General features: G+C 38.0%; 1 protein-coding gene across 4 annotated transcripts in view; it reads left to right on the top strand.

The window, feature by feature from the left end:
- RPS6KA5 (ribosomal protein S6 kinase A5) overlaps positions 1-24,789 on the top strand; it is a 206,662-nt gene that overhangs the window by 140,864 nt on the left and 41,009 nt on the right. For all 4 annotated transcript variants that reach the window (XM_019009810.4, XM_019009809.4, XM_055361218.2 and 1 more), the window contains 6 exons: positions 2,068-2,171; positions 16,054-16,204; positions 19,396-19,557; positions 21,629-21,754; positions 22,124-22,257; positions 22,943-23,036. In XM_019009810.4, coding sequence (XP_018865355.2) covers positions 2,068-2,171; positions 16,054-16,204; positions 19,396-19,557; positions 21,629-21,754; positions 22,124-22,257; positions 22,943-23,036 — 771 coding nt within the window. The remainder of the gene's footprint in view (positions 1-2,067; positions 2,172-16,053; positions 16,205-19,395; positions 19,558-21,628; positions 21,755-22,123; positions 22,258-22,942; positions 23,037-24,789) is intronic.

The raw sequence follows: 24,789 nt of genomic DNA, 5'->3' as shown, positions 1-24,789 counted from the left end.
TAAAACTGCACATTGTTCCTGTCTGAGTCGTGATGAATGGTTTTTGACAGTATTTATTGGCATTTTTAATTTCTACTAGAAAAACATTCGGAAACATATAGTCATGTGTATCACCTTTAGTTAATATTGGCTTTTTAAGCTGTCACTAAGAGGTCAATGAAAAGGGAATCACTGATATTTTCTTATTCCCAGTTTCTGCCTTTAACTTTCCAGAGACACTGGAGACTGTTGATTATCTTCCCAACAGAAATAAATATTTTAACAACCCTTGGTGAAAGAAAAAATCCTGAGTTCTAGATAGTTTGTTTGTTTTCCTAAGCCCTCTAAAAAGCTCAATTTTTTTGGCCTCCTCTCTTGCCTTTATATGTGCAAAATGAAGATTCTAGAAGAAACTTTCTAAGTAATTATGTTATAAAATCTAGGTCATGATTTTTTTTCTGTATTAAAGGGTACAAAATTTGTTCATTTTTTAACACTTCTGTTTTATTAATAGCTTTATCCAAATAAGGTATTCTACTTTTTGTTCCCCATCTTTCCTTCTCCTTCATTCCCTTTCAGAGTCCCACATATGCAGTTCAGATATCTGGCTGTGGAGAATCTTTGGTCTCCTTCCTGATGACTAATCATATATTTAAAAGCATGTTCTTCAAGTCTGTGTGTTACTGGTTTTGGAACCCAGGGCTAAGAATCTGATTATTGATCTCTGTCAGTTGAATAATGTGGTTTCAAATCCAACAGCAAAACATTCTGAGGGTTCTGACTCAAATGGCTGTCAAACTGCTTGTATTAATAAAAGAGTTTAATTGCTGGCTTAGTTTGCTTCTTGATATTCTTTGAAGCTGTTGGGGAATTTGGTAGGAATTTATACCTGTTAATTTGAAAATTATCTTCAGAGACCTAATGGAACCAATTTGCACATAAGAAAATCTTATATTACTCCTAGAATTTCTACATACCTAAGGTGCAGAATATACCTAGTCAATAAATATTTTTTCCCACACCTGGAACAACCTGACAGTTATTAAATGATATAATGTATGCGAGGTGCTCATCATAGTGCCTGGCATGAGGAAAATATTCAGTAAATACCTTTGCTCTCACGATTTTAGTCTGCCTGATGTGTTTTGTATGTCAGCACTCTGTATTTTCTTAATAGCTCTAGGCTCATAAATTTTGTCACCTCTCTGAAACTTAGGCCCTGGAAATTGGAAGCAAATAGTTTGAAATTTTAACATCTAGTTAATATTTCTCATTGGTGTACACTCATTTGTTCAATAGTTATTAAAATTCTGATTTGCCTAATTACAAAAGAAGTAATTTTCAATACATCAAGATTCTTTAGGCCAGACATGGTGGCTCACGCCTGTAATCCCAGCACTTTGGGAGGCTGAGGTGGGCAGATTGCTTGACCCTAAGAGTTCAAGACCAGCCTGGGCAACATAGTGAGACCCCGTCTCAAATAAAATAAAATAAAAGATTCTTTAAATTATATTAAATTTTCTATGTTCTCAGTTCAGGTAACTGCATGTATAAATTGGTTTCCAAATTAGAACACATTTTATTTTATATTATTTTAGATCTTCCCATCAGTGAAGACCCTGAGGTTTATGTGTGATAGGTTCTATAAGAAAAATTGATTTAGGCAGTTAGGAAAAAATAACATACCCTTGGATGTGGTTTTTTTTTCATTTATTGTTCTTTGAATTTTAGACATTTCATAAGGCTCACTGGAGCTGAATACTTTAGTTCCCTATCATAAGCCCAAAGAAATATCACCTACTTAAAATTTTAAAAATTTATATAAAGTTTAAATTTTTTAAATTATCAAGGTAAACGGTTACTAGTTTAAGAAATAACATGCTTTCTGTGCTGAGGATACTTGGATATTTGTTCTCTAAATGTCTTTCTTGCATGTGTTAATTTAATACTCCTTACATAGAAGGAGGTGTACAAAATCATTTTTTAAAACATTTTCCTAATAGATAGCTTTCTTTTATTCATTTTTTTCTTTCTTATAAAATATTTTAGTTGATAATTCTATAAAATGAAATTATTGTTGTTTTATAGGCAGTTGACTGGTGGAGTTTGGGTGTTCTAATGTATGAATTACTAACTGGAGCATCTCCTTTCACTGTTGATGGAGAAAAAAATTCCCAAGCTGAGATATCTAGGTAAGATTTGACAAAATAAAATAAATGCATTGTTTTCTCAAAGGAACTGATCACATTTCTGCGGTTAGGCTGATGTAAACGATAATTTTTTAAAATGAGGATAGACAAAGTGATGTTTATGTGGTAAATTTTCATTTCTGTCATATGGCATATAGATATGTTACCTTTATATTTCTTTATACTGATTTTATGTGCCCAGTTGAATCTGAAGTTTAACTTATGATCTATAGTGTCATGATTTTGGTGTGCCCCAGAGCACTTAGCATATTGTCTTACACTTAGTAGATACGTCATATATTGAGAAGTTTATTTAATGGATACGTTTTTCTCTACTGTATATGTAATTAATTTCTTTGTGACTTTAACATGAAGAAACAGTAATGATATTTTTGAACTCATGAATGTAGTCTCAGTAGAAACAAATATCGTAAAATTATCCTCTTGTAGGTCTCAGAGCATTATTCTCTTCTTTTCTTTCATAGCAGCTATCACAGTTGCAGTGTTGCATTTTTGTTTATAATTATTTGATTAATGTCTATCTGTCACACTAGATTGTAAGCTCTGTGAGAGTAAGGGACATGTCTGGCTTTGATTCTCAGTACTTGCTATATAGAACGCCATAAATATTTGAGGGATAAAATGGGTTAATGAACAAATAAGTGAATAGTGACCAACATTATACTAATTACTAGTTATGTTTTTGTCCTGTTTTTACTTGAATTTTGTAACTTTGAGAACAGATTTGACATTAAAAATTAAAAATAGAGATTCCACTTCCAAAGAAGATGGAATAAACAGGGACCAGATTTACTTTCCTGCCTGAAACAATTTTAACAATGGGCAAAATATATGAAACAACAGATTTGAAGACGTTGGACATCTGGAAGTGAAGGACAGTGATCTTTGAGAGGCAGAAAAATAAATGAGGTGAGCCCTATGATTGCCCCAGCTTACTGCCTTGAGAGCATTTCCAGGCCGCAAAACCCAGACGCAGTTGAGGAGGTGGAACTGAGAGTCCCAGAAGATCAAGACAGCTAGAGTTTGCAGGCCAGAGTATGGGAGAGGAGAGTGGCACCCAGAGGGAAGTCCAGAGGTGTGCAGAGGTATTCAATTGAGTGTTGGTAAGCACACAGTGAGGGAACTATTCCATATAGTGAAGGTGTTATTTCTTGCCAAATTGAACTGTAGATTCAATGCATTCACATTTCCAGCAGGCATTTTTTTTTCTTTAGAAATTGACAACCTGGGTCTGAAATTCATTATGAAAATGCAGAGGACCTAGAATAGCCAAATTATCTTTAAAGAAATATAAGTCTTGAAATAAACTTTGTTCTAAGTTACAGTAATTAAGACATTGTGATATTGGTGTCAGGATAGACAAATGATCAATGGCAAATGATTTTTGACAAAGATGCAAAGTCACTTCTGTAAAGATAGTTTTGAACAAATGGTGCTGGAACCACTGCCTATCCAGATGGAAAAAAGTGAACTTCAAGAAATACTTCATACCATATAGAAAAATTAACTCAAAATGGATTATAGACCTAAATGTAAAACCTGAAACTATAAAACTTCCGGAAGGAAACATAAAGGAAAACCATTGTGAGCTTGGTTTAGGTAAAGATTTCTTAGATATGACACAAAAAGTGCAATCCATAAAACATTAATAAATTGGACTTCATCAAAATTAAGTATTTCTGCTCTTCAAAACTGTTAAGAGAATGAAAAGACAAGCCACAGACTGGGATAAAATTTTAAATCATATGTCTGCTGAAGGACTGGTATCCAGAATGTATAAAGAATTCTTAAAACTCAAGAAAACAAACAACTGCATTTAAAAATGGGCAAAAAATTTGAACAGACAGTTCATCAGAGAAGATGTGTAGGTGGCAAATTAGCACATGAAAAGACTGTCAACACCTTTAGTCTTTAGGGAAATGCAAATTAAAACATCAATGAAATACCACTATATACTCAACTAGTATGGCTAAAAATAAAGAGACTGATAATACCAAGTGCTGATAAAGACTTGGAGGAACTGGAACTTTCATACACTGCAAGGGGAAATGTAAAATGGTACAAAAACTTTGGAAAATAGGCAATTTCTTAAAAAGTTAAACGTTACTCACTGTCTAATCTGTCCATTCCATTCCTGGGTAATTACCAAGGGAAATGAAAACATATGTCTATATAAAAACTTGTACATGAATGTAAATGATAACTTTCATTTGTAATAACTGAAAACTGGAAATAATCCAGGTATCTGTCAACAAGTAAGTGGTTAAACAAATTGTGGTTTATTCATACAAATGGAATACTCCTTAGCAATGAAAAGGAATTTATCTAAGACATGTGCAGTAGTGCATCTGTAGTCACAGTTGCTGAGGAGGGTGAGGTGGGGGGATTGCTTGAGCCCAGGAGTTTGAGGTCAGCCTGGGCAATGTAGCAAGACCCTATCTCTTTTAAAAAAAGGAATGATTTGTTTATACTCTTGCAAATGGATGAATCTCAAAATAATTACACCGAGTGAAAGAAGCGAGAAAATATAGAATATATACCATATGATTCCATTTCTGGAAAATGCAAACTAACCTACAGTGACAAAAAGCAGAATAGCAGTTGCCTGGGGACTGGGATTGGGGGAGGTCAGGAGAGATTACAGTACGTAGGAAAACTTTGGAAGGTGATGAGTATGTTTGTTTCTTGATTGTGGCAATGGTTTCACAGGTGTATACATATGTCAAAACTTATCAAACTTAGAACGTTTTCTTCCATGAAATTAAAAAAACATAAAATTATATACTTTGTATGTGGGAATTTTATTGTACGTCAATTGTACTTCAATAAAACTGTTAAAAATTTAAAGTGTACCTTTTCCAGGACAGGCTAGGAAGTAAATGATTTCTCACTGTTTCAATTTATTTAATGCCAAAGTTAAGTGAGCAGTACTTCGTTTTAAAATCAGGGTGAGTTAAAATCTCACCTCTTATGAAAAATTATAAATATGACTTTGTTTATTTTAAATTGATTTTTTGGCAGTTTGAAAATACCTCAGACTATAGGAAACTGGCCACCGTCCTGAGAATTTGGGTCCAGTTGCAAGATCATGCCTGTCATGGTGACAGGTACTAAGGGTCGCCTTAGCCTGACAACATTAAGTGGTGGCTTCTCTAATTCCCCTCTTTCTGATTCCACATATACAGACAATCTTTATAAAATAATTTTCCTTTCCACTGTAGGTCTGAGTGTGGAGAGAAGTATATTTCTTATGATGGCAAGAATATTATGAACAAAGTAATGTTCACATTTAAATTGCTTTTATTCCCTTTATATCAATCAATTGGCATTCTGGTTTTACAAAGAGAAAGAGAGCCTGAATCAGATTGTTTAAAACCTTACAACTAAAGCAAATAGACTTTTCAAGAACTTAAATAGGATTCCTTCCCTTTAATCAATTAATTATCCACTTTGTCATGGTGTCAACCTGTAATTTCATGGTTTTGTGTGTGTGTGTGTGTGACAGAAATTTACAAACAAGGTGATAACTAAATTATCCTACACTACATTTTCCTTTCAAAATAATCATTCTGAGTATCTTTCCTGGCATAAATCTTGTATGTATCATTTAGATAAATGTGTCATTATCTGTCCCCAGTGTCTTAATTAGCTCAGGCTTTTTATCATCATTGAATTTTTCCATTCATTAATTATTATGATCTTCCCTGAACTCTGCATACTTTCCATATTTTTTGTTTGAAATGATTTAAAGTAATGTATTATCTAAGTTATCTGTTTGCCATTTTTGTCTACAGGTAGCCTAGAATAAAAATGTTTTTCTAGTATATCAAATTTCAAAATATGCTAAGAACTTAGAATGAGAAGAAACTTAGAGTCCAGCTTTTCCCCTGACATAAGAATCCCTTTCTCTGTAAGAATCCCTGATAGTTGTGCCATCATGGAAAGGATGGAGCTTCTATAAGGTGTTTTTAAGGAAGCCATGTTCATTAATGGACAACTTTAGTTGTATAGAGTTTTCCCCCTCTTAAACTGAAATTATTATTTTCTCATTTCTGAATGTTAATTTTGGTCCTGCCTGCTCAAGAACATGGAATAATTCTATTATTTCTTTCCAGACATTACTTTAAGGATAGTTTTATCTAGGATAAATCTTTCAGCTATTCATTAGAAATCATTTCTAGATTTCTCATATCCTGATACTATTTTGGGCAAATATTAAATTATCAGTATTATTGATTGGAATGATTGGTTTTTAGCTTTTCTGTGAGTCTGTTTCTTATTTTTTAAAATATATGTACATGTGCTTTTCTTACGTGTCTTACACTAGCTTTTATTTTATAAATTTATTTTATTTATTTACTTATTTTTTTAATGTTGAGACAGAGTCTCACTCTGTCACCAAGTCTGGATATAGTGGCGTGATCTCGGCTCACTGCAACCTCTGCCTCCCAAGTTAAAGTGATTTTCCTGCCTCATCCTCCCCAGTTGCTCGATTACAGGCACATGCCACCACGCCCACCTAATTTTTGTATTTTTAGTAGAGATGGGGTTTCACCATGTTGGCCAGGCTGGTCTCAAACTCCTGACCTCAAGTGATCCGCCTGCCTCAGCCTCCCAAAGTGCTGGGATTACAGGATGAGCCACTGCACCTGGCTTCCATTAGTTTTTATTGCCTTTCTGTATAGAACATCTTTTACGCCAATGGCCACTCTCAGTTCCTTGCAATGTGGGCTGCTCTAACCTGACAACTCTCTTTGTCAGAGCCTGTGAGCTGGAAAGGCAGTAGAGTCCACTAGGAAGATGGGATGCCTTGTAACCTAATCATGCAATTGACATCCTATCATCTTTCTGTACCCAGTATTGGTTAGAAGGAAGGCACTAGGTCCAACCCACAGGTAAGAGGCTGTGAATGCAAATATACAGTGATCATTGGGGCCATCTTCAAAGTCTGCCTACCATGAGCCCTTCACAAAAAAGATTGCCAACCCTTGGTCTAGGTAATTAATTTTGAGATATGTTGCTTTTGGAGTCATGTATAGAATAACTACAAGTATCATTTTTTTTTTACCCTGTTTTAAGAAGAAATCAAATGTATTATTTTTCTTGGCTTTCTTAGGTCTTTATGATAAAATCCTTTATTGGCATATTTTATAAAGCCTCCTTGATTCTCAGTGTGCTGGGGGTTTATTCTTTTCTTCCTCATTTTGGGTATTTCTGTACCCAATATGAGCATCTGTGTTTCCCAGGGTTTTTTGACTAGTTAACCAAAAACTTTTTAAAGTTTGTCACAGTAGCTACTCATCTACACATTCGTCTACACGAGGCAATTGCAGCAGCTCCGGACTAGAGTCCAGCAGCAGGAGGGGATGGCAAGGAGAGGACAGGGTGAAATGGCCCTTCCCTTGGCACTTATACTCCTCAGCTCTACATCTTCTTTCCTTTCTTCATTTGTTTTGCACTGCTTCACTCTACAACCTGTTGGGGTGAATCATACTTTGTTATTAATTGCTCTGAGGCACTCCCTAGCGGGGTGGAGCATTTGGAGTCTTGAATAAAAACCTAGGGATAGGCCAGGTGCAGTGGCTCACGCTTGTAATCCTAGCACTTGGGGAGGCCGAGGCAGGTGGATCACCTGAAGTCAAGAGTTTGAGACCAGCCTGGCCAACATGGCAAAACCCCGTGTCTACTAAAGATAAAAAAATTAGCCGGGCTTGGTGATGGGTGCCTGTAATTCCAGCTACTCGGGAGGCTGAGGCAGGAGAATCGTTGGAACCCTGGGGGCGGAGGTTGCAGTGAGCCGAGATTGCACCACTGCACTCCAACCTGGGTGAAAGAGTGAAACTCCATCTCAAAAAAAAAACCCTAGGAATCGTTCTTCCAACTGTGGAAAAGGTCCATCAGAAACATCATCAGTCTGCCTATCATTTCCCAGGCCTTCTTAGTCTCTCACCGGATACCTGGCCCTCTGTTGTTTCCCTGATGATGCTGCGGTGTAGATTCTTTGCCGCCACCTCTGTGCACCACCCCAGCCAGTTCTCTACTGCTACAGTCAACCCAGAGTCTAAAAGGTCAGCCTCATACATACTGGAAAGGGCCGTGAAAGGAAGAAGGTAGTTTTCTGTGTTCACGACTCTGTCACACATTTTGGTCTCTGGATCACCTGCTGTTTCTCATGTACTCATGGTTCTCCATGGCCTCCCAAAGAAGGTCTCATCATTTTGGGTGATAATCTTGTTTCTATAATCTGACTGTTGCTCTCTGCCTCTAGCTCTTTTCAGTTTAGCTTTCTCTTTGGAATTCCTTGCATTGAAGTCTGCTTCTGAGTGTCTTAGTTTTATTGTCACATGCAGCCACTTGGCTCCAAGGAACCCCCAAGGTCTGAGTTTACCACTCTCTTCCATCACTATCATCTACCCCCCTGTTAGGGAAAGGTAGTCTAAGGGCCATCATGGAATGATTGGAGAAGTAAAGGTTTAACAGCATTGTGTGGGCTACAGAAAAAAACGTGTACAAAGGAAGAGAGATGGGAAGAGGTCTGGTGATAAAAGTCATACTAAGTAACTTTTAAATCTTATTTAAGACACTTCCAGGCACGTCTAACAGGCCAGTCTAGTGGTTCCACCAACAATCTAACTGTACAAGAGCGGTGAGGACCTCCAGCAGACCAGTTTGGTTCACTAAGGAAGCCTTAGCCATTAAGAGGAAGGGCAATTTTTGGTAATATCTATCACTTTTAGATAGAAGATGCTATAAATTAAAAAGAAAGCTCTTTTCAGCAAAATCTTTGCAGTATCATGCATTCATCTTTGGTTCCCCTAACTTTGTAAGAAACAAGTTTTTTCCTTCAGTCCCAGAAGCAATGGCTGGAGTGTGCACCTCTCAGATGGCTTCCCAGCAGTGTGGTAGGAGACCTGGTTAGTGTACTGGGCAGAAGAGGGAAATAGATGCTTCATGTGGCTGGCCGCAGTGGCTCACGCCTATAATCCTGGCACTTTGGGAGGCTAAGGAGAGTGGATCACTTGAGGTCAGGAGTTCGAGACCAGCCTGGCCAACATGGTGAAACCTCGTCTCTACTAAAAATACAAAAATTAACTGGGCGTGGTGGCGAGTGCCTGTAATCCCAGCTACTCGGGAGACTGAGGCAGGAGAATCACTTGAACTCAGGAGGCGGAGGTTGCAGTGAGCCAAGATCGCACCAGTGTACTCCAGCCTGGGCAACAGAGGGAGACTCCACCCAAAAAAAAAAAAAAAAGATGCTTTATGTGACAGTGAAGAAGAGTATTTATAGCTTACATAAGACATGCCCTGGGGACGACTCCAAGAGTTACTGGGTGGGTGAGACTTTTGAGTGCAGTCACAGATTCCACAGAAGCAGATAAGGATACCAGCCAAATAATCTCAATTTATTATTATTAATGACCTGGCTGGTGTGGCCTAGGGAAACACAGGTTAAGTGGATCAAGGAAGAACTCAGTAACACCAAAAGTGAAGTGACAGCCTGTCTCATAGCTAAAGGAAGAGAGACTACTATAGAGGGACATCAACAGCACCGTTCACCTGGGGACCGCTGTGTGCCAGCCTCTGTGCTGAGAAGTCACCCACATTGTATTCTGGAATCCTCAGAACCCTGAAAAATAAGTGGTAGCATATGCAGTTTTACAGATGAAGAAACTAGGATGTAACTTGCCTGGGACTCAATGCTACTGTGAGGTTGGACTGGGATCAAATACAGAGTTACTGGAAAGTTACTCCATGCTGTCTTCACGGGTATCACTTGTTTCCATGCTGCTGTTTTCTTTCCAAGTCTGGCAGGTGCTTATTTCAGGTAAAAGACTGGGAAGTACTGGCCCATGGACTGCAGGGAATTGATTTCATTAATCAGTGGACTATTTGTTGAATAATTCTTTACTCCTAAGGAGAAAGAGAAATAGAGGGTAAAGTCCTTGTCCTAAGAACACTTATTTATATAGCATTTGGGAGGATATGGAATAAATACATGAAAATTCATAGTATCAGGGAGTTTTGACAAATGTCTGAGTGCTTTTAGGTAAGAAGAATGCTGGGGGAGGACAAAGGAGGTTTGGTTCCCTGGGGCTGGACTGTCAGGGAAGCATTCATGATGGAGATGCGGACTGGGTTGGGTAGAAGAGAAAAGATGGTGGGAAGTACCCACAGTGGCACATGGGAGGTTCAGGACTCCATTTCCTCCTTGCCACTCTGTGTACTCCTGCCAGTGGGTTCATGATCTTGTAAGTGAAACTCATTTTATTGTTCCCACTCTAAATGTCATGTTCATTATAGTTTAAGATACGCATATGGGGTAAAGAGTCAATAATAACACCCAGAGACATATACTATTAATGTTTTGGTATATTATGTTTTATTCTTTTTTACTTGTATAATGTTGTACTCATACTAGAAATATAATTTTATATTTTTCAGTTTTTGCTGAAATTTATGTCGTAAACATTTTGTTCTCTAATTAGAAAACTCTCTGTAAACATAATTTTGTAATGGCTGCATAATGTACTATTGAGTGGATACACCATAATATGTTTAACTTTTCCCCTAGTGTTGGACAAAAATGTAGAGTAAGTGAAGTTTACTGAGAACTGTTTCTAACTCAGGCAGGCACATAAATAATTTTATAATTCTGGGACCACATGGGAACCAGGAAGTGAAAGTCAAGAACGTTAAGTCATGAAATGGAAAAGATTGTGAACTTTTAAATGGAGGACAAATAGAAATAAATAAACAACCCATGAGAATGCATGCCATCTGCAGAAAAGCAAAAGAGTTATTGCAGGCATCTCACTGAAACTGTGAGGAAGAAAGGTCCTGAGTGGGCAAGATACAGTAAGTAGAAAACAATTTGACATTTATTTATTCACTAAATATTTGTTGAGGAGTTGCTATGTGCTAAGCAATGTTCTAGGCCCTGGGAATAAAGCAGTGAACAAAACAAAGAGAATTCTTAACTCCATTAGAGCTTATGTTTTAGTTGAGAGAGATAAATAATAGACAAATAAACATATGGTATGCATGAAGAAAAATAAAACAGAGTCAAGGGATAAGGAGTATGGGGGTAACGGCTATTCTTGATAGGATGGTTAGAGCAAGCTTCTCTGAAAAGTTGACACTTGAACAAAGACTTCAGTGGGTTTAAGAAGTGAGCATCGCCAGGCACAGTGGCTCACGCCTGTAATCCCAGCACTTTGGGAGGCCGAGGTGGGCAGATCATGAGGTCAGGAGATCGAGACCATCCTGGCTAACACAGTGAAACCCCGTCTCTACTAAAAATACAAAAAATTAGCCGGGCGTGGTGGTGGGCACCTGTAGTCCCAGCTACTTGGGAGGCTGAGGCAGGAGAATGGCGTGAACCTGGGAGGCGGAGCTTGCAGTGAGCTGAGATCGCGCCATTGCACTCCAGCCTGGTCGACAGAGCCAGACTCTGTCTCAAAAAAAAAAAAATAATAATAATAATGATAATAATAAAAGAAGTGAGCATCACCTATTGTTACTAAGACTGTTGTGCTTAAAGGTCAGTGATTTTTTTTTTGAGACAGGTCTTTGTTATATTTTAGTGAACACACAAAAACACATGTACAAGGCTTCATAGGTTTACTTTTTCTAAAACATTTTATTATAAAAGTTTTCAAACATTTGTTACAGTGGACACTCACACACTCACTACCTAAATTCTACCGTGAATATTTCATCATCCTTGCTTATTTCCTGTCTGCCTATGTATCTGTACCTCTCCCATCATAGGTTTAATTTTAATTTTGGTGTCTACCCTTTATTCTGTACACTTGTGATTTCCTTTTGCCACAGAGGTTTCCAGAAACTTAATTCATGAGTAGGAAGAAATTTTATATTCATTTTTATATTACTGATGTGTATTTTAATTTTATTTCATTTGGTTTTTTACATGCAGTTCCTCAATCCATTTGGAATTCATTTGGGTTGTAATATAAGGCAAGGGTCTTGCTTTTGTTTGTTTATTTCCTGTACAGCTGGTTTCCCCAACATTTGTGGCCTTTTGCTATGTGATCTGGTCATTTTTTTTTAAATAATGCAAGTTTTTGGCCGGGCACGGTGGCTCACACCTGTAATTCCAACACTTTGGGAGGCCAAGGCAGGCAGATCACCTGAGGTCAGGAGTTCGAGACCAGTCTGGCCAATATGGCGAAACCCCATCTCTACTGAAAATACAAAAATTAGCCAGGCATGGTGGTGGGTGCCTGTAATCCCAGCTACCCGGGAAGCTGAGGCAAGATAATTGCTTGAACCTGAGGCAGGAGAATTGCGCCACTGCACTCCAACCTGGCAACAGAGCGAGAATCCGTCTCAAAAAATAATAATAATAATAATTCAAGTTTTTATATAAGCTTGGTTATTTTTCACAATGTGTCATCTATGTTCATTTGATTTGGCTATTAATTTATTTTGCTAGCACCTCACTTTAACAATTTCATTTCATGATACATTGTAATATGTGGCTAGGCAATCAACCCAATTTGCTTTCTTAGAATTTTCTTACTTGTGCTGTATATTTTGCAAATGAATATTAAAGCCGCCCATGTTCTAAGGCCTTGTTGTAAGTTTAATTAATATTCATATTTCTTGCTTTTTTGAAAGGAGTCTTTCCGTATCTGTGAAAGAAGGATAAAAATAGCAGTCTTTTGATAGGATTATTATATGGATTAAATAACATACACGTGAAGTGTTTAATATGGCTTATCAGCTCAGAGCTTTTTCTGACTTTACAGAAGGCTCTAAGATTTATTTGGGCTCTACCTAATTGTAATTCATTTCTGGAGTTTCCCAGATCCATTTTTAAGCAAGAAAAAGATAACTTTGGGATATTACCAATTCAGAAATCAAGCACATTGGAGGAGGAGAAGTGACAGCAACACCCAAGAAATGTCTCCCTGCCCTTGTTGCAGGATCCTCTAGTATTGTCATGACTAAATGTCCCACAGAACCGTCTACCCTCAGCCCCACTTCTGCAGTGCCCATTCTGCATAGCGAGCAGTGGTCTAGGGTTCAGATTGACGTTCACACTCACGTGTCACAATAGACTGGAATCTGGCACCAGTTTTATTTAGCTTTATATAAGGATGCAGGACAGGAAACAGTGTATCGACATTACAGCATCAAACACATCTTCATCGGGGACCTTCCCACCACCTATGCATGGCTTCCCAGCCCACACAAGACACACTCAACCATTGGTGATGAAAATAAGGGGGAGCTTGTGGACCACCCCAGCATGGGAAGCTCAGAGCAGCAACTGTCCCTTGTAACAGCCTGTGAGCATGGCTTCCAGGGGCCTGCATGCCTGCTCACACCTCTCAGTCCAGATGCAGCTCACTTCCAGGAGGAGCTTTCACAGCACCTGACCCACCTGCCACGCCAGTTATCTTAACCCAGTACATTTCAAGGGTATGGTATAAGAAATAGTTACATCTGGGATCACCTTCTTATGGAGAAAAGATGTAACCTGCTATAGGCCCTTTCTCCTCACCACGCCACTCCTAGTGTCTGGTTCTCTTCCTGTCACTGCAGTTTTCTAGCAGGAATAGGCTTTAGAACCTCCTCACATCACTGAGGAAAGCCCGTGGCACTCCGTTTACCAAGACAACAGGGAGCCTAAGTGATATTCCTTCCACATATCTTCTGTTTTCACAGGGTGGGGCAAGATACTCTTCATCATCTGCTAGGGTCTCCTGCTGCTGCTTCTGGCCATAGGATTTTCACTCAGGAATGGGAGGGGGTTAGGCTATCACTGGTGGTTCTCCAAGCTCCCTCATCAGCACTGTTTTCCGCCGACATGCTTTCAGATTTGTACTCAATTTCTCCCAATGTGGTCCCTGCCTCATCTGAATTTAAAATTCTAGCTCCCTGCATGTGGTCTCCTTGTGTTCTTCTTTCCAGACTTGGCATCTCAGCAGAGCTATTTCTGTTTTTGGGTACTCCTCCTTTTGAGGATGAACCCACCATGGTGGACATTTCTCCTTTCTGCCTTCACAGGACTGACTGTTCTTTCCCCAGCAGCTGATATTGAGTAGATTTCCAATACAAGCTGAAATGTTCTTAAGGTTTAAGAAGTAATAAGATGGTGCAGAGTCAGTATGCTGAGATGATGTCAGCCAAAGTGCATATATTTCTACCCTAATTCAACAAAAGTAAATGTCACAATTTGCTTATCTTGACCCTGATCCTTTATGCAAAGTTTTTTTCCTGCAAAAAGTACAGTAGAGGTGGAGAAGATGGGAAAATCTATGCTTATTTTTCGCCAAGAAACAGGATTCCCAGTTTCTGTCTCAGACATGCCTGTGTCTGATCTGAGAAGAGGATTGTCTATTAATGCCGAAAATCCAGACAAGCAGTGAGCAATGGGAGAGTATTAAAGAATCAAAAAGCAGAGAGGGTGTTGCTTATTTCTTTCCTTTCTTTCCTTGTTTGCCAACATTTTCTTGGATTCGCAGAATTAAGTGCTAGAGGTAGAATTAACTTTGAGATTAACAACACTGCTGGAATCTTTTGTAAAAAATTACAGTTTCATTATCATTTCACTGATTCTCAGTGGCTATTTGATAGAGCGTCTAGGCCTATTTTCTATATGGTTGCCTTGGAATGAGGGAGTATAACAGTAGCTCACATTGATTGAGCATTTGCTATGCGCTAGGTACTATGTTAAGCACTCTACAGGTCTTATTTAAGCATCATAATACCTATTTTAGGTAAGTACTGATGTTATGCCCATTTTACAGGTGAGAAAACTGAGGTACAGAGGTTAGGTATCTCAAGGTCACACAAGGTCAAGGCAGAGCCAGCGTTGGGCTCATTCTGGCTCCAAAGTCTATGTTCTAACTCACCACACTATACTGTCTCTTATACATTAATTATCTGTTGTTGTTCCATAATGGTTATTAATATTTTAATGCACAATAGGGAATCTTTTTGCAAACCCAATTAATGGAGTAACTGTCTTCATATATATTGTGTTAAGGTTCTTAATTTCAGTCAGTCCTTTTAATATTTCTTACTAAATTATTGATCTGGATGTTAAGAGGGAGAAAGGTACACGTGGATTGGATTGATTTCTTCTGTAACCTTAGAATAAATTTCTCATCAAGAAACTTTATTACCATTTTATGTTTTTATTTTCCGTAATAAATTGTGGATTTTACTCCATCTCTGAGCTCTACCTGCCTCATAGGGCTTGTCTGGCTGTTTTATAGCAGCAAACATTGAAGCAGGTACTTTTACCCCATGAAAATCCCCAGCTGTAGTGCCCATTTCTAGATATCAAGGGTTGAACCATCTCCAAGTGGGTCTGACCCCACTTGTCTCGGTGGACTTCCCTCTGCATTCTTATGGGCCCCTTAGGTTTGCTGGCACTCAGGGGAAGAGGAGTGAGGTAAAGATGGTTGTTCTCTTTTGTCCTTTTAAATCTGAGTGCTCAATTCCCTTACCTGAATTTGTTAAGAGTGTTTTATGTTGTGAAGTCTTTAATCATAGAGTCTAGTCTATATATGGGAGGTCTAATCTATCCCCAGGCTTTTCCTTTTTTCCCCCTAGTGAAATATTTGGGATGTTAGCCTCCCACCAGGATTGACTTATACTGAAAAAATGAGCCAACATTTTTTGTTAACTGCTCTTTTGAGTTTCAGAAATTTGACTTTATGGTATCTCATTCTAAATATTTTTTCAACAGTATTGAGGTATTATTGATTCATGTTAAGTATTTATATCTCTCTTTCACATGTGGTTCAGTTTCAAAGTGTATTTCACCATGCTTTTTTTTTTTTGTCATCCTCTGTTTGTTTTAACAGCAAGTTTTGTCTGCCTACAGGAGAATATTAAAAAGTGAGCCTCCATATCCCCAAGAAATGAGTGCTTTAGCTAAAGACCTAATTCAGCGTCTTTTGATGAAAGATCCCAAGAAGAGATTGGGATGTGGTCCACGTGATGCAGATGAAATCAAAGAACATCTCTTCTTTCAGGTGAAATTATTGAATAGATAAATGGTTTCATACTCCTTGCCGTTTTCAGGGTCCTTGGCGTTCTTGGTTAAATTAGTGAACACAGTCCCCTTTGGGATCATTTTCCACTGGCATTTTCACGTACATTCCACCTTTTGTTTTGTTTTGTTTTTAATGATAGGGACCCTTTCAGTAGGGCCAAAATTCTACTTGTATAAACATAAATGGTATTTTTCTCCCTCAATGGAGTGGGAGTGGGGAGGATCATAATAGCATTCAATTTTCTACATACTGATTCATTAGAGTTTCTAGGTGGTGGTTTCCATTTATGATCTTGAGATCTAGCCATATGGACTGAGACTTTTACTGTACTTTTCACTTCTGTCTCAGTTCATGAGCTATTACTGCCACTATGTTTCACCTTTTAGATAGTGATTTCTTCACTTCCTCTTTTCCCAGAAGTAATCTTTAAAAATTTTAAATTTACCTATTTGTCAGTTACATATTCATGACACATAGAGAGTTATTCATTTATTTCCTTTGTCCTGTGACAGTGCTTCTCTTATTCTGAAAAAGCCTAATGAGACCATTCTACCGAGGACCAACATATCTGCTCAGTTTAGTACAAAAAAAACACCAAAATATTAAACAACTGAGAAAAAACATTTAAATTAACTGAGTTGGCTAGTTATTTCCAGCCTCAGTCGTCAAACTGGAGATGCCACGGCTTTGATTTCTAAAACTCTGGAGATATGACTTTTAAATAACTTCATCATATCAGTAAGCCTGACCTAAATATTTATGCTCTAAAGGGACCATCTGGGTTTTATTTTTTATTCTGTAAATTAAGCTTTTACATTATTATCACCAAAACAAATGAAAATAATATAGCAAAATGAAGAAAAACTCTCTGTCAGTTAAGCTTCATGTTGTTATTATTTTTTAAATATATAAAAAAATTGATTAGAAATGAGTTATCTCTGCACTTCTGTGCTCAAAAAAAGGCATATTTCTCTTAGTCTCTCAATGTAATTATTTTTTATAATACTACTGCACATCTTATAGAAGTTCAGTAACATAATGAGAAATACATTTAGAATAAAAGAAACTTCTCACTATATGCATTTCATAGATTCACATGGCTTGGAAGGATTACTCTCTGAACAAACTTTCAAATATCTTGTTCAGAAGTTTATCTCAAAAGTTAACAGTAAAATTTAAGAAACAAGTCGAGCAAAGTACACCCAATCATATTTTCCTAGGATCTTTTTCTCCATTGCTCCCTCTATTTGGGAATATTGCAGGATGTCTTTCATATTAGAGAAATTTCTCTTTTCAGTAGCTTGGAATAGTAATTTTAGATTACTTAATTGCCTTGACTTTTTAAATGATAGGGACACTTTTGGAAAGACCAGAATTCTACTTGTAAAGGCCTAAATGGCCTTTTTCTCTATAAATGGAGTGGAGGTGGAAAGGATCATAATAGCATTCCATTTTCTACATATTAAACATTCTCCTGCTAACAACATGTTTCTTTAAATTACCCCTTTCCTCTAGAAGTTTATTTTAATATATATACAATGGCCAAGCACAAGTTATGTGCTTATAATGGAAAACATTACAGCTGCAGAGAGAAAAAAACACTTAACTAGAAAGTCAAGAGACTGTGTTCAAATCCTGACTCTTCCACCAACTGGTGTTTGAGTGAAAAGGTTATTTCTTATTTCTTGGCCTCAGTTTGACTGGATCAAATAAAGGAGATGAACTAAATGATCTCAATTCCATTTTAGCTGAGAAATTTGAAGATCTGTGATTTAATTATTTTGTTTCTATTGCATCTACAAGACAGCATAATATAAAACATTTTATGGGCCAGGCACAGTGGCTCACACCTGTAATTGTTTTGTTTTGGGTTTTTTGTTTGTTTTCTTTTTGGCTTAACACCTTTCTGAAGCACTTCGGGAGGCCGAGGTGGGCGGATCACTGGGTCAGGAGATCGAGACCATCCTGGCTAACACAGTGAAACCCCGTCTCTACTAAAAATACAAAAAATTAGCCGGGCATGGTGGCGGTCGCCTGTAGTCCCAGCTACTCAGGAGGCTGAGGCAGGAGAATGGCGTGAACCCAGGAGGTGGAGCTTGTAGTAGTGAGCTGAGATCGCGCCACTGCACTCCAGCCTGGGTGACAGAGCGAGACTCCGTCTCAAAAAAAAAAAAAAAAAAAAAAAATTTATGGTAGTTGATTAAACTTACTAAATTTTACCAACCAAGAAGTGCACATTTTCATATTTTACTGTCACTGAAATCAGTATGCATGTTACAGTGGCCATCATCTTATATTCTTATGATTAATACTTTTTTCTTCTTAATGATACATAAAATAATTGTGTATCTTACTATCAGTAATGGCATCTTAGATTTGAAGAAATGTGGTAGTAGGAGACCTGTAGGATTTAATTCAGTAAGTGTTATCTGAGGTTGTTTTAAATGATAGAAGGAGCACAGAGAAACAGAGCAAAGGGTTGGATTTCAGTAATATAACTCAGTAAGTGACCTAGAGGGAAAGGGGGCTTGCGTTATTCTATGGGGGACATAAGAGGCAGTGTTTAAAATGCTTGAACACAGTTGAATAAGAAAAGAGTGATCACATCCATATGATGGTATCATTTGAACTTCTAGACATAAGCACATGCATGATTTACAGTGGATTTATTTTCCAGTCTGTCTGGATGCCCAGGAGGAAAAGCAAGTGCAGGCAGAGAGCTAAGTAACACTGCCTCTAGAAAATAGGAACATTCCTTTAGAGCTAATATCCACATCCATAGAGCATTTGGAAACCCTTTATTTCAGTTTTTTATTTTGTTTTGGGTTTTTTGTTTGTTTTCTTTTTGGCTGAACACCTTTCTGAGGAGGCTCAGGACAAAAGTATTTTTCTGTTATCTTTAAAGGTAAACTAGGGTGTCTTGGTGCCCCCCAGAGGACACTCTGAGATTCAACAGTGATAGTCTCATCTTTGAGGCACAGCATTGGTTGGAGCTATAAACTGCTGTGATCTTGCTTGGAGAAAATATGTTTTTTATTATTGATTTGAAATGTGTTCTCTTATTTTTATCCTCTCTCCCTACCAGTCAAAATCCTAATTTATCTTTGTTATTCTTAGAAAGTACATTTTGACTATTGATTTCTACTTTGTGCCAACTTTCTTTGTTTTAGAAAATAAATTGGGATGATTTAGCCGCCAAAAAAGTGCCTGCACCATTTAAGCCAGTCATTCGAGATGAATTAGATGTGAGTAACTTTGCAGAAGAGTTCACAGAAATGGATCCCACTTATTCTCCCGCAGCCCTGCCCCAGAGTTCTGAGAAGCTGTTTCAGGTAATTTCCCATCCTGTGCACATGTACATTGGCCATATGTCCTTTGAAAGAAAAGATTAAATTTCCCATACTGAAGTAGTTTTGTTGGCATCATAAAAATGGGATTCTCTAATATCTTCTAAATTATTAAATGCAGAAATATGGCACATTGTTAACCGAAGCTTATAGTTTGCTCAATAGCAGATATTGTTTATGCATTTACTTTTGATATAAGGGAAGTTTTAATTTTATACCTGAAATTTTATTTTTGTTCAGATTCTTTTATAGAAAATACAATAATCTAATCTTTTACCTCTATTCATATTTTAAAATTTTTATTTATATAGACAGGGTCTCACTCTGATGCCCAGACTGGAGTGTAGCAGTGCTGTCCTAGCTCACTGCAGCCTCAGACTCCTGGGCTCAAGTGATCCTCTCACCTTAGCCTCTGGGATAGCTGAGACCACAGGTGCAAACCAGCACACCCAGCTAATTTTTCTATTTTTTGCAGAGATAGGATCTTGCTATGTTGCCTAAACTGGTCTTGAACTCCTGGCCTCAAGTGATCCTCCTGCCTTGGCCTCCCAAAGTGCTGGTATTACAGGCATGAGCCACCACGTCCAGCCAAAAAAAAATTTTTTTTTTAAGAAACAAGGTCTCACTCTGTCACCCAGGCTGGAGTGCAGTGGCATGATCATAGCTCACTGCAGCCTTTTTAACTGCTTGGCTCAGGGGATCCTCTTGCCTCAGCCTCCTGAATAGCTGGGACCACAGGTGCATGCCACCACACCCACCTAATTAAAAAAAAATTTGTAGAAACAGGGTCTTACTTTGTTGCCTAAGCTGGTCTTGAACTCTGGCCTCAAGCGATCCTCCTGCCTTGGCCTCCCAAAGTGCTGGGATTCTAGGCATGAGCCACCATGCCCCCCAACCCCCATATAAAAACATTCTTTAGTTCACAATGTTACCTTATTCTTTACCTTCAGTAACTAATCTTAACTGCTGTTAAAAAAGATTTAGATTTTATATTTAGAAAAGGGCATTTGTCACACAAGATAAAATATTCTAACTATTAAATGGCATCAGAGCTTTGCTTCTTTGACTTCTCTAAGTATACCTTTAGTATGGCTTAATCTGGCCATCCAGACGGTGTCTTTTCTTCTTTGCTTATCACTGTCTAGTATGTGACTGGGCACTTATTGAACATTTTTTTTAAATGTTTGTTGATTAGTGAATGTTCTAGCTTGAACAGATTAATCATCCGTCTTTGTACCACTTAGCTCAGAGCATCATTCTGCCATTAGACTTTGTTCCTTTCCAAAACTCAATTTTAAATTTAATTATTCTGAAGATATTAATAAGAATCAAATAATTGCTAAATTAGAAACTAACTTTAATGAGACTTGCCATTTTTCCAGTTTGAAAAACAATAGCATTTAAAGACCACTTTGTGGCTGGGTCTGGTGGCTCAGGCCTTTAATCCCAGCACTTTTGGAGGCCGAGGTGGGTTGACCACTTGAGGTCAGGGGTTCGAGACCAGTTCGAGACATGGTGAAACCCCGTCAGGCATGGTGGCATGTGCCTATAATCCCAGCTACTTGGGAGGCTGAGGCAGGAGAATGGCTTGAACGCAGGAGGCAGAGGTTGCAGTGAGCCAAGATCGCACCACTGCACTCCAGCCTGGGCAACAGAGCCAGACTCAGTCTCAAAAAAAAAGACCACTTTGTTTAATACCTTGACTGTATCCTTTTTTGAGAAGTTAGTTATGGTTGTAAACAAATTTCATCAGCAAACCAGGAGAATTTCATCTATGAGTCTGATTTTGGGGGTGGAATAGGGAAGAAGTCTTTTTCTACCTTTATTTTTGAATTGGTTTAGTTCTACCAGAAGATGGCATTATATCCTTCTGAACAGCATTTTTCAAATGATTTGAAATAACCTTGCATTTTAGATTGCAAATAAAATAAAATTAGACTCATCTCAACAAATATTTGAGTGTTTTTCTAAGGAAAAAAAGTCATTACAATCTAATCTGTGTTAAACTGGAAAACTGCAAGTTGTTTTTCTTTATCTTTCTTTGTCTTGTTTTTAGGGCTATTCCTTTGTTGCTCCTTCCATCCTATTCAAGCGTAATGCAGCTGTCATAGACCCTCTTCAGTTTCACATGGGAGTTGAACGTCCTGGAGTGACAAATGTTGCCAGGAGTGCAATGATGAAGGTATATAGATGTGGTAACTTATATGACATATTTGTAGGTTTTGTGAGTGTTTAAATACCAACTCTAATTAATGTTCTTATGTCTAGTAATTCAACTAAAGTGCAGTTTTAAAAGTGGGATATAGCAATATTTTCCCTAGAGAATTAACGTCAAGTTGAATGAACTTCTTTTTACAATTATAGAGAATTATGTATCTTAAATAATTGTTTAGATGAAAATAGAAGTTACCTATAAAGATGAATTTTAGATTATAAATGTATTCTATTCCTGTTTATTAATATTAATAATTTTATTTTACTCTACAATTTTATTGATCCTTTGTGTATTACTGACATTTTCTGAAGTTAAATGATGTTGATTTCTTGACAGGACTCTCCATTCTATCAACACTATGACCTAGATTTGAAGGACAAACCCCTGGGAGAAGGTAGTTTTTCAATTTGTCGAAAGTGTGTGCATAAAAAAAGTAACCAAGCTTTTGCAGTCAAAATAATCAGCAAAAGGTATGACCATTTTTAATATAATATTCTTTCTTAGGTATTCATGAATTCTGTAAATTAAGAGATATTTATTTAAAATGAAACCAGTATTATATTGTAAGACTTTTTTACCCAAAGGTTTAACCACTTGGCTCATCAGTTGGTCCATTATACTTTTAGCTCTAATTGATATTTTCTGATAAAGTAATCCATTTTAGACATAAATCATAGTCTTATTTGCTTTTGAGTTTATCTAGAGAAAACGTCTTTGTGACAGTGACATATTTAATCAGGCTCACATAGTGATTTTGGCAGCCATTGCCATTTCTACTAGTTGTGTATTTGAAATATTTTTCTCTAAAATTATTTAGCAAGCTACTGATAGCTTTGAGAGCCATCTAGTTGTTTTGGTAACTGATGATTATTATTAAGATTGCATATTCTTATTACTCTAAATTGTCAGGAAAGTAGAGCATTCATTTCCTCATATGATTTGTACTTTTCTGACTCAGAAATAATAATTTTCTCCAGAATATTACTTTTTCTAGTGTGTGGTATAATTCATTACTTTCATGGAAACCTCATTACAGTATACTGTAACGTGTATATTCTGAATGCACTGTAAATAAGACAAAATTAGTCTTGGGGCAGTACTGATATAAAAACTTTCTTGAAGAGACATGTGGATGCTAAGTGTCTCATCTTGCAGGATGGAAGCCAATACTCAGAAGGAAATAACAGCTCTGAAACTCTGTGAAGGACACCCCAATATTGTGAAGTTGCATGAAGTTTTTCATGATCAGGTATCCTACTTTTTTTTTTTTTTTTCCCGTGTGTACTAATTCACTTACAGGGTTGTACTTTTCACGCGTTTTGTTGGTGCTGCTGGGTCAGAGTCAGGGATATAGAACATCACCCAGCCACCAGAAAGGGCCGTGAAACCACCCTCTCAAACCCCTCCCCAACCACACACTGTTTCCCAACCCCAAATCAGGTTATCCCTTCACCTCTCATGCTTTTCTCACTCAGCAGTTACCACCTATGACAGGAAGACGGAGGGGCAGGAGCTCAGTGGTGCAGTCACTGGCTACAATGTGCTTGTTGCCAGTGCTGCTTCTACCCACCATCACTTAATCCTGGAATACCTCTCAGGACTCAGGAATTTTGAGCCTCCAACTTCCCTTTCACTTTTAGAGTAAAACTGAGAGAGACTGGAGCCTAATTAATGCAAGCTAAAGGACAAATAGGAAGCAGAAAGCAAAGATACTCCTTTTATCTTCTAGCTCCAGGTGGTAAATTCTGCTCAGAACCCTGGCCAGATCATGCTGCCCCCTCTTCTGCTCTCAGTCCTGCTTTGCAGCAGGAACTATGGGAGGATGCCAGTGTGTTCAGTTCGTGTCTGTTCACCTCACACATGACAGAAATTGCTCCATTACACTTCTCTGCCCCTGAGACCAGGTGGGGTGATGCAGTCCTACTTAAGACAACTTGGAGGCACAAGAGCACAAACCAATCCTGAATGTGCTTTGCCCTAATTTTACCAATAAAGAAACTGAGATTTTGAATGGTCATAAAACTTGTCCAAGGTCACATAGCATGTCAATGCGAATCTAATAAGGAGAACCTGTACTCCAGTTCTGGGCTCTCTTTGTTGTGCTGTTGTAATATCTGTGACCTAGGATTGATGGGGCCCAGTTCTCTACCACATTGAAATATCCTCGAGTGCTATTGCCAGGAATGATACATCATGGTGAGACCAGGCAGCAGCAGCAGTAGCACCATAACCATAATAGCTGCTGCCATTTATTATCACATATCTTATGTGGTCTAGGTTCTGTACCAGGCACTCTGCATGTATTATCTTATTCAGTCCTTACCATAGGTCCATGAGGTGAGAAAATGGACACTCATAGAAGTTAAGTAACAGGTCTTACAGTTGGTAAGTGTGGTAAGGCTGGGATCTGAATCCACACAGTCCAACTTCAGAGCCCAACAAGCTTTTATTTACTTTAAACTACTGCCTTAGGGAAGGCAGAATCACATCTGGCAGTAAGCATCCCAAAATGGCATCATCCTCTACTCACTCTTTGGTTCTTGTAGTCAGAAAAGAAATGCCACTGAAGCAAGGACTCAGGGGGAACCGCTCTCCCTGATCCTCTACCTCCTCTTGCCTCATCAAGCCACTCGACACGAGAGGAGGTAATGAGTCCTCTGGCCACGAAGGTGCTTAAGAAGAGGCTCACTAGACAGTCTCCTGTTGAAGATGACATAGAGGAAATTCACATCATTCAAGGAATCAACGGGTGATCTTAGATGCTCTCCTCTGGGTTTGCAGCTGTGCCTGTAACTACATCCCAGACAAGATATTTGATCTCTGACCTTCAGACTAACGTCAGGTCCCACGAACAACATTTCTAATTTTTTATTTGTGTCACAAATTAAGTAGATGTTTTGCTATTTATATATTCAGGAGTTACTAAAATATAAATTGTCACATGATATAATCCTATACAAACTAGTATAAATACATTATCAATCTAATATGCAGTTGTAATG

The sequence above is a fragment of the Gorilla gorilla genome, chromosome 15 (genome assembly GCF_029281585.2).
Source record: "Gorilla gorilla gorilla isolate KB3781 chromosome 15, NHGRI_mGorGor1-v2.1_pri, whole genome shotgun sequence".
NCBI classification, from domain to species: domain Eukaryota; kingdom Metazoa; phylum Chordata; class Mammalia; order Primates; family Hominidae; genus Gorilla; species Gorilla gorilla.
The sequence above is the reverse complement of the archived record's forward strand: the minus strand, read 5'-3'. Positions and strand labels throughout refer to the sequence as shown.